Here is a 10324-nt window from a genome sequence, read left to right on the forward strand (position 1 = left end):
TCATTAGTGTCCAAGTACCCCGAAACCTCATCCTCAGTAATAGATTCCAACACTTCCAAACCACTGAGGTTAGGCTAACAAACCTATTATTTCCTTTCTTTTCCCTTAAGTAGTGGAGTGCCATTGCAATCTTCCAGTCCTCTGGGACCTTGCCAGAATCAAGTGATTCTTGAAAAATCATGACCAATGCATCCATCATCTCTTCAGAAACCTCTGTCAGGTTGCTGACTACACCTGGGATGTAGTCCATCTGGTCCAGGTGACGTATCCACCTTCAGACCTTTGAGTTTGCCTAACACTTTTTCCTTTGTAGTAGCAATGGCACTCACTCCTGCTCCCTGACACTCACGGACCTCTGGCACACTGCTAATGTTTTCCACAGTGAAGACTGATGCAAAGTACTCATTAAGTTCATCTGCCATTTCTTTGTCCCCCATTACTACCTCACCAGCATCATTTTCCAGTGGTCCAATATCAACTCTCACCTCCCTTTTGCTCTTTATATAACTGGAAAAAAAAAACTTCTGGCATCCTGCGTTATATTATTGGCTAGTCTGCCTCATATTTCATCTTTTCCCTCCTTTTTCTAGTTACCTTTTGTTGGATTTTGAAAGCGTCCCAATCATCCAACTTCTCACTCACTTTTGCTACCTTATATGCCCTTTTCTTGGCTTTTATGCAATCCTTAACTACCAAGGGGGAATGCCTCTGCATGACTTTGTTTAACGTGGGGAGGCTGATGCATGGGGCAGCCATCCCATGGTCCTTGACAGATCAGGTTGGGAGGGATGGGGTTTGGTGTCAAGTTCCAGTGGCTGGAATGCAAGATGACTGGGGACCTCACAATTGTAACATGTGGAAAGGTTCCACCAACCTCCTCCGGAAAGACCTGGCTTATTGGCCCAAGACTCACATTGGTATCACAGATTCTGCCTCTCAATAAAAACCACCAAAACATCAATGATATCTTCTGTTCAGTATCTAAATTCTGAAGAGTCCAACACTGGTACTAATTGGACAAAACTCTGTGCTCAAGTTCAAGACAATTTATTGGGCACTGGCAAGGAAGATTAAAATTCATCCCAGTTACAGGAGCTGTAAACATCATCAGGAGGATGCCAGGCTGGGATAGTAAACCTGGTCCAATCCTGGATATAATTCTCAGGAACGATTACACTGGAATCCAGCTCCTACAGTCACTCGTGGACTCACTGGTGAGTCCCCCCCCCCACCCCACCCGGAGTCAGTGAACACCCTCCCTCCAGTATGAATTTGCCAACGTGTCTTAATCCCCATGATCAAGCAGCGCCCTTCCCATACTGAAAGGGAAGGTCTATTCTTTACATGCTCTTGCTGGCATATTTCTAGTTTGTCAGACCTAGTGAATCCTTTCCCACACACGAGGCAGTCAAACAGCTTCTCAGCAGCGTGAACTAGGCGATGTACCATTAACATGTCAAGCTGAATGCATCCCTTCCCACACTGAGCAGGCAGACAGTTTCTCCATGGAGTGAACATGCTGGTGTCTAGACAGGGTAGACGAATTGGAATATGCCTTCCCACACACAGGGCAGGTGAAGGGCCTTTCCCCGGTGTGACTGCGCCGATGAATTTCCAGATGAGACGGGTAATAGAACGCCTTGCCACATTCCCCACATTTCCATCGTTTCTCCTTGGGGTAGTGGCTTTGCAATCTCGACAGTCTAGATGCTTGGCTGAAGCCTTCTCCACACTCAGAACCTGAGAACAGTTTCTCCCCACTGTGAATGGGACTGCGATCTCCCCCAACCAAGGGCTGGTGGTATTCAGACCCTGGTGGGCTGAGTGACTCTGGCTGATCTCGGCTCGTCGTTTGGATCAATCTTTCCCCCGTTGCCCTACAACAGGTTTAGAGTGGGAGAAAGGAGAGGGGAGAAAAAAAAAATCAAACACAAAGATGAAACCATGAACACTACATTTCTGTCCCTTTTCCACACTATTTATCTTTCATATACAGTAATTTTACGTCTCACTGCAAAACAACAAATTTCAGGACATGCCTTCAGCAGCCATTTCATAAGGCACAGCTGATCAGCCAATCATGAGGCAGCAACTCAATGCATAAAAGCACACAGACATGGTCAAGAGGTTCAGTTGCTGTTAAAACCAAATGTCAGAATGGAAAGGAAATGTGATCCAAGTAACTTTGACCATGGAATGTTTGTTGGTCCCAGACGGGGTGGCTGGAGTATCTCAGAAACTGCTGATATCCTGGGATTTTTGTGCACAACAGACTCTAGAATTTACAGACAATGGTGCAAAAAAAAAAACCCACTAAAGACATCCAGTGAGTGGCAGTTCTGTGGGTAAAAATGCCTTTGAGAGAGGTAAAATGGTCAGACTGGTTCAAGCTGACTGGAAGGTGACAGTAACTCAAATAATCACAGATTACAATAGTGCTGTGCAGAAGAGCACCTCTGAACGCACGTGTCAAACCTTGAATTGGGTGGGCCACTGTAGCAGAGAACCACACCAGACTCCACTCTTGTACCTAATAAAGTGGCCACTGAGTGCACGTCTGTGATAACAAATCCGATTCCGACACAAAGCTTCCGGAATTTGGAAGATTCTGTCCGGAGACTCAGGGTAACATGAAGCTGAACTGGTAGATCATCAAAAAATTCCAAACATCAGATTAAATTATTAGCAAAGCACTTACAAGTCACCATATACTATTACCCTGAGATTAATTTTCCTGTGGGCATTCACAGTAGAACAAAGAAATAAAATAGAATCCATTAGAAACTACATAGAAACAAAAATTGATAAGTAAATAATGTGGAAAAGACAAACTGTGTAAATAAATAAAAGCAATTCAGTCAAAATGATGGAGGGTCTCATCAGGTCACACAGGAAGGAAGTGAATAAACAGTCAACATTTTGGGCCGAGGATCTTCAGCAGGACTTGGAAAGGAAGTAGAGGGGGGAGGGAAGGAGAAGAAGGTGATAGCTGAAGCCAAGTGGGAGGGGAGGTTGGATGAAGTTAGAAGTTGGGAGGTGATAGGTGGAAAAGGTGAAGTGCTGGAGAAGAAGGTACCTGATAAGACAAGAGAGTGGATCATGGGAGAAAGGGAAGGGGGGGGCATCAGGGGGAGGTGAGATGCAGGTGAGAAGAAGCAGTAAGTGACCAGAGTGGGGAATAGAAGAGGAGGGAAGGAGAAGAGAAAAATATTACCAGTGGGGAAAAAACGATCAATGTCCATGCCATTAGGTTGGAGGTTACCTAGACGTAATAGAAGGTGTTGTTCCTCCGTCCCGAGAGTGGCCTCAATGTGGCAGAAGAGGGGGCTGTGGACTGACATGTTGGAACTGGAATGGGGATAGGAATTAAGATGGCTGGCAACCAGGAAATTCCAGTTTTTTTGCGAATGGAGTGGAGGTGCTTGACAAAGGGGACCCCAATTTTCATCGGGTCTCACCGATGTAGAGGAGGCTGCATCAGGAGTACTAGATACAGCAGATGACCCTGACAGATTTCCAGGTGCCTCATCTGGAAGGGCTGTTTGAGGCCGTCAGGGAGCAGGTGAATGGGCAGGTGTAGCATTTCAGCATTAGCCAGGAAGGAGATTAGTGGGGAGAGGTGAATGGACAAAGGAATCACAGAGGATCCCCACAGAAAGCAGACAGAGGTGGGGAGGTAACCAAACGTTTGGTGGTAGAATCATGCTAATGATGACAGAAGTTGTAGAGAATAAAGTTTCGGATTTGGAGGTTCATGGGGTGGTAGGTGAGGACAAGAGGAACTCTATCCCTGTTAAAGGCAGTGGGAAGATAGGTGAGGGTGGATGCCGGGGAGTGGAGACGTAGGTGAGATCAGCGTCAATGGTGTAGGAAGAGAAACCACTTTCTTTGCAGGAGGAGGCGATCTCTGATCTTCTGGAAGGAAAAACCTCATCCTCGAAACAGATATGGTGGAGACAAAGGAACAGAAAAGGGAATAGCATTTTCACAGAAGACAGGGTGGGAAGAGTTATAGGCAAGAAAGCCATGGGAATCATTTTGCCTATAAAGTATGTCAGTTGACAGTTTGTCTCCAGAGATTGAGACAGGGAGATTGAGAAAGGGGAGACAGGTGTCAGAAAAGGACCAAAGGGCATGGTACAAGTTGGAGGCAAAGGTGATGAAATTGATGAGCTCAGCATGGGTGCATGAAGCAGCACCAATACAGTCATCAACATAGGACAGGAAGAGTTAGAAACATAGAAAACCTACAGCATGATACAAGCCACTCGGCCCACAAAGCTGTGCTGAACATGTCCTTACCTTAGAAATTACTGAGGGTTTCCCATAGCCCTCTATTTTTCTGAGCTCCATGTACCTGTCCAGGAGTCTCTTAATAAACCCTATCGTATCCGCCTCCACCACCATCGCTGGCAGCCCATTCCATGCACTCACCACTCTCTGCGTAACCAAAAACAACTTACCCCTGATATCCCCTCTCTACCTACTTCTAAGCACCTTAAAACTGTGCCTTCTCGTGCTAGCCATTTCAGCCCTGGGGAAAAGGTCTCTAACTATCCACACGATCAATGCCTCTCATCATCTTATACACCTCTATGAGGTCAGTTCTCATCCTCTGTCACTCCAAAGAAAACAGGCTGAATTCACTCAACTTATTCTCATAAGGCACGCGCCCCAATCCAGGCAACATCCTTGTAAATCTCCTCTGCACCCTTTCTAAACCACAGAGTCAACCTGCTCAGCAGCTTTGAGTGTCCTATGGACTCGGACCCCAAGATCCCTCTGATCCTCCACACTGCCAAGAGTCTTACCATTAATACTATATTCTGCCATCATATTTGACCTACCAAAATGAACCACTTCACACTTATCTGGGTTGAACTCCATCTGCCACTTCTCAGCCTGGTTTTGCATCCTATCAATGTCCCGCTGTAACCTCTGACAGCCCTCCACACTATCCACAACACCCCCAACCTTTGTGTCATTAGCAAATTTTCTAACCCATCCCTCCACTTCCTCATCCAGGTCATTTATAAAAATCACAAAGCGAAGGGGTCCCAGAACAGATCCCTGAGGCACACCACTGGTCACCGGCCTTCATGCAGAATATGACCTGTCTACAACCACTCTTTGCCTTCTGTGGGCAAGCCAATTCTGGATCCACAAAGCAATGTCCCCTTAGATCCCATGCCTCCTTACTTTCTCAATAAGCCTTGAATGGGGTACCTTGTCAAATGCTTTGCTGAAATCCATATACACTGTGTCTACTGCTCTACCTTCATCAATGTGTTTAGTCACATCCTCAAAAAACTCAGTCAGGCTCGTAAGGTACAACTGCCTTTCACAAAGCCATGCTGACTATTCCTGATCATATTATGCCTCTCCAAATGTTCAATAAATCTTGCCTCTCAGAATTTTCTCCATCAACTTACCAACCACTGAATTAAGACTCACTGGTCTATAATTTCCCGGGCTATCTCTACTCCCTTTCTTGAATAATGGAACAACATCTGCAACCTTGAAATCCTCTGGAACCTCTCCCATCCCTATTGATGATGCAAAGATCATCGCCAGAGGCTCAGCAATCTCCTCCCTCACCTCCCACAGTAGCCTGGGGTACATCTCATCCAGTCCTGGCGACTTATCCAACTTAATGCTTTTCCAAAACTCCAGCACACCCTCTTTCTTAAAATCTACATGCTCAAGCATTTCAGTCCGCTATAAGTCATCCCTACAATCACCAAGATCCTTTTCTGTAGTGAATAATGAAGCAAAGTATTCATTAAGTACCTCTGCTATCTCCTCTGGTCCCATACACACTTGTTCACTGAAACACTTGATTGGTCCTATTCTCTCACGTCTCATCCTCTTGCTCTTCACATACTTGTAGGGTTTTCCTTAATCCTGTTTGCCAAGGCTTTCTCATAGCCCCTTCTGGCTCTCCTAATTTCTTTCTTAAGCTCCTTCCTGCTAGCCTTATAATTTTCTGGATTTCTATCATTGCCTAATTTTTGAGCTCTTTAATTCTTGACTAGATTTACAGCGGCCTTTATACACCACAGTTCCTGTACCCTCCCATCCTTTCCATCTCTTGGAACGTACCTATGCAGAACTCCACGCAAATATCCCCTGAACATTTGCCACATTTCCCAAGAAAATCTGTTCCTAATTTATGCTTCCAAGTTCCTGCCTGATAGCCTCATATTTCCCCTTACTCTAATTAAACATTTCCCAAACTTATCAGTTCATATTCCTCTCCAATGCTATGGTAAAGGAGAGAGAATTGTGATCACTATCTCTAAAATCCTCTCCCACTGAGAGACCCGAGACCTGACACCTGACCGGGTTCATTTCCCAGTACCAAATCAAGTACAGCCTCTCCTCTTGTAGGCGTTTCTACATATTGTGTCAAGAAACCTTCCTGAATATACCTAACAAACTCCACCCCATCTAAACCCCTCACTCTAGGGACATGCCAATTGATATTTGGGAAATTAAAATCTCCCACCACAACAACCCTGTTATTATTACATCTTTCCAGAATCTGTCTCCCTATCTGCTCCTCAATGTCCCTGTTACTATTCGATGGTCTATGAAAACACCCAGTAGAGTTATTGACCCCTTCCTGTTCCTAACTTCCACCCACAGAGACTCTGTAAACAATCCCTCCATATCTTCCTCCTGCAGCTGTGACACTATCTCTGATCAACAGTGCCATGCCCCACCTCTTTTGCCTCCCTCCCTGTCCTTTCTGAAACATCTAAAGCCTGGCACCTGAAGTAACCATTCCTGCCCCTGAGCCATCCAAGTCTCTGTAATGGCCACCACATCATAGCTCCAAGTACTGATCCATGCTCTAAGCTCATCCACTTTGTTCATAATACTTGTATTAAAATAAACACATCTCAAATCATCAGACTGAGCACGTCCCTTCTCTATCACCTGCCTATCTTTCCTCTCGCAATGTCTCCAAGCTTCCTCTATTTGTGAGCCAACTGCCTCTTCCTCCATCTCTTCAGTTCGGTTCGCACTCCCCAGTAATCCTAGTTTAAACTCTCCCCAGTAGCCTTTGCAAACTTCCCTGCCAGGATATTGGTCCCCCTGGGATTCAAGTGCAACCTGTCATTTTTGTACAGGTCACACCTGCCACAGAAGAGGTCCCAATGATCCATAAATCTGAATCCTAACCCCCGCTCCAATCCCTCAGCCACGCATTTATCCCCCACCTCATTCTATTTCTATACTCACTGTCCCATGGCACAGACAGCAATCCCAAGATTACTACCTTTTTTAGTCCTGCTTCTCAACTTCCTTCCTAACTCATTGTAGTCTGCTTTCTGGACCTCCTCCCATTTCCTGCCTGTACCAGTATGTACCACGACCTCTGGCTGTTCACCTTCCCACTTCAGGATATCATTACCAGGAGCAGTTGGGGAGCATTACCAGGGAAAGCTTGGAGCATGGACTGTTCAACGTAGCCCACAAAGGCAGGCATGGCTGGGCCCGGGTGAGTACCCATGACTACACCTTCAGTTTGGAGAAAGTGGGACAAGCCAAAAGAGAAATTGTCAAGGATGAGGACCAGTTCTGCCAGATGCAAGAGCGTGGTGTTGGAGAGGATCTGATTGGCTCTTTTGCCGAGAAAGAGGCAGAGAGCTTAAGGCCTACTTGATGGAGGATATAAGTGAGTGGTTATCCCTGGTGAAATGAGATGGTCAGGCATGCAAAGCAGGAAGGGACTGAACCAAGGGGGTTAGAATGGAGCCAGTGTATAATAACATTAGTTCACTGGGGCAAGAGGACGCAGAGACCATGGGCCTGCCTGGACAGACACATTGGTAGATCTTGGGCAGGAGGTAGAAACAGGAATGCAGGGTAAGGGAACAATGAGGTTGGTGGCAATGGATGAGAGTTCTCCAGAGTTGATGAGGTTAATGATGGTGCAGGAGACAGTGGCCCAATGATTCGGAGTGGGGTCCTTTTCAAGGGGCAGGTAAGAGGAGGTGTCTGAGAATTGCTGCCTGGCCTCAGTAGAGGTCAGTCTGCCCCGCTATAACAGACCTCCTTTGTCTGCAGGTTTGATGGTGACTTTGAGATTGGTGTGGAGAGAGTGGAGGGCAGTGTGTTCAGAGGGAATAACGTCCAAAGAGAGAGGGGTTTGTTTTTCTATCTACAATTAATACATAAACAAACAGACAAATAATCCTGAGAACTTGAGCTGTAGAGTCTTTGAAGAAAATCTGTAAGTTATGGAATCAGTTCAGGGTTGAGGTAAGTGAAGTTATCCACGCGACAAATAAACTCTCCGGCCCACTTTCACGGCCACGCCCTCCAGTGGCCATTTCCCGCTGGCTATCTACTGACCATTACACAATTGATGAGACAACCTCTTATCGTTTCCATCTTTCACTGTCCGCCCGCATTTCCCCGCTTTCTCCTCCTCGCATCACTTGTCTCTCTGGGAAAACTCTCTGCACGGTGCTTTCAAATTCATTAACATCTCTTGAGCCCGCCGCTCGGTTCGTCCTGTCGCTTCCGCAACCCCTGACCTACGAAATCGCACTTACCTGGTGTAATTGACCAGTGAACACGATACGACCTTCAGTCTGTTTGCCCCCACCCCCACCCTCCCCGTTTACCCTGATGTTTTTTGTGTGGCTTGGGACAATTCACCCTGAAGTCCTAAACGATGCGATGCTGAACCGCATTTAATTCAGCGCCTGCCGTGTTCAGGGGTCTCCGCTACGAAGTACAGAGGCCGGCGTGTTGTTTCACTACCTGTGGTTCCGGACTGAAAGTTTCAATCTCCGCAGGACGACCCGCGGCCTCAGTGCCCCTAACTTTGGATCAGTCTCTGCGTCCCGTGAGGTGGTCCAGTTACCCATTCTCCCTGCTTCCATCTCTCGGGCGCCGTGCGTCGGAAAAACGCATATACCCGTATGTTTGTGTGTTCCGCTACCAGGACACTTCTTATATCGTTCCTCGGTCCCAACTCAGGTACAGGACTTCACCCAATGAGATTCTTCCGCAACCGATCCATCATTTCTACACTCCAATCACAGGGAAGATGCGATCCATGTCCCGCCCAACCAGGTCAGGTTCGAGCCCGTGACCGTGACATCAAAGTTCAAAAGTTCAAACTTCGAAGTAAGTTTATTCTCAAAGAACATACCTGTCACCATATACAACCTTGAGATTCATTTTCTTGCAGGAATACTCAATAAATCCAATAACAGTAATAAAATCAATGGAAGACCACACAAACGGGAAGGATAATAAGTGAAAAAAAAACAATACAAATACAAAAAAATATATAAATAAGAAATAAATATTAAGAATTTGAGATAAAGAGACTTTGAAAGTGAGTCATTTGGTTGTTGGAATAGGTTAGTGATGAGGCAATTCTGATTTGATGGAGGCAGACGTGAGAGCATGGAGATCTGGTGAAAGTTCTGAAATATCTGCTTCGCTGCTGCTGCTACTGTGTGATCCGAAATCTCCCGAGGGGAAGGCCCCGAATTCTCAGCTCTGCCTGTTGCTTGGCGGCCGGGGCAGGGTCGAAGCGCTTGGTAGAGGATGGTGTTCGGTGCTCGGTGGCGGAGGGCTGGTCGGAGACTCGAAGTTTTCGGACGGACTCATAGTCGGACTGTGGTCGGGTGCTTCCAGGGTGCTGCATCGGCAAGTTTGTGGTGCTGGAAGCTCATGGCAGGAAGAGTTTCTTCCTTCTACCGTCTGTGTAAGATGATGGGCTTTCGGGACTTTGAGACTTTTTTCTTACAGTGCCCATGGTCTGCTCTTATCAAACTATGGTATTGCTTTGCACTGTTGTAACTATATGTTATAATTATGTGGTTTTTGTCAGTGTTAGTCTTGGTCTGTCTTGTGTTTCTGTGATACCATACCGGAGGAACATTGTATCATCTTTTAATGCATGCATATCTAAATAACAATAAACGAGGACTGAGTGTCCTCATAATCTAATCTAAAAAAGAAGTGAAGTTATTGCCTCTGATGATTGAGGAGGAAGAACTGTCCTGAACTTGGTGGTGTGGGTCCTGAGGCTGCTGCACTTTCTTCCTAATGGCAGCAGTGGGAAGAGAGCTTGGCTGAGAGGTAGGGATCTGTGATGATGGATGCTGTTTTCCTGTGAGCACGCTCCTCGTAGATGTGCTCAGTGGTGTGGAGGGCTTTACCCACGATGGACTGGGAAGCATCCACTGCTTTGTGTAGGATGTCCATTCAAGGACATTGGTGTTTCCATACCAGGCCATGATGCAAGCAGACAGTACACTCTCCACCACACATCTATAGAAGTTTGTTAAAG

General features: G+C 46.3%; 1 protein-coding gene across 1 annotated transcript; it reads right to left on the reverse strand.

Annotated features, from left to right (window-relative positions):
- Positions 1-1251: 1251 nt before the first annotated feature.
- Positions 1252-10324, reverse strand: LOC134352784 (zinc finger protein 16-like). The gene is made up of 2 exons (XM_063060239.1): positions 8779-10324; positions 1252-1877 (listed from the first exon to the last, which is right to left on the reverse strand). The coding sequence occupies exons 1-2, from the start codon at positions 8898-8900 to the stop codon at positions 1457-1459; spliced, it is 543 nt and encodes a 180-aa protein (XP_062916309.1). The 5' UTR covers positions 8901-10324; the 3' UTR covers positions 1252-1456.

Source organism: Mobula hypostoma, chromosome 10 (genome assembly GCF_963921235.1).
Source record: "Mobula hypostoma chromosome 10, sMobHyp1.1, whole genome shotgun sequence".
Lineage (NCBI taxonomy): Eukaryota > Metazoa > Chordata > Chondrichthyes > Myliobatiformes > Myliobatidae > Mobula > Mobula hypostoma.

Excerpts from the sequence above, each read along its gene's own strand:
- LOC134352784 (XM_063060239.1), bottom strand. The coding sequence starts at position 8,900 with ATGGAAGCAGGGAGAATGGGTAACTGGACCACCTCACGGGACGCAGAG. Across the intron at positions 1,878-8,778 it reads CTTTCAGTCCGGAACCACAG|GGCAACGGGGGAAAGATTGA; the intron begins GTAGTGAAACAA and ends AACCTGTTGTAG.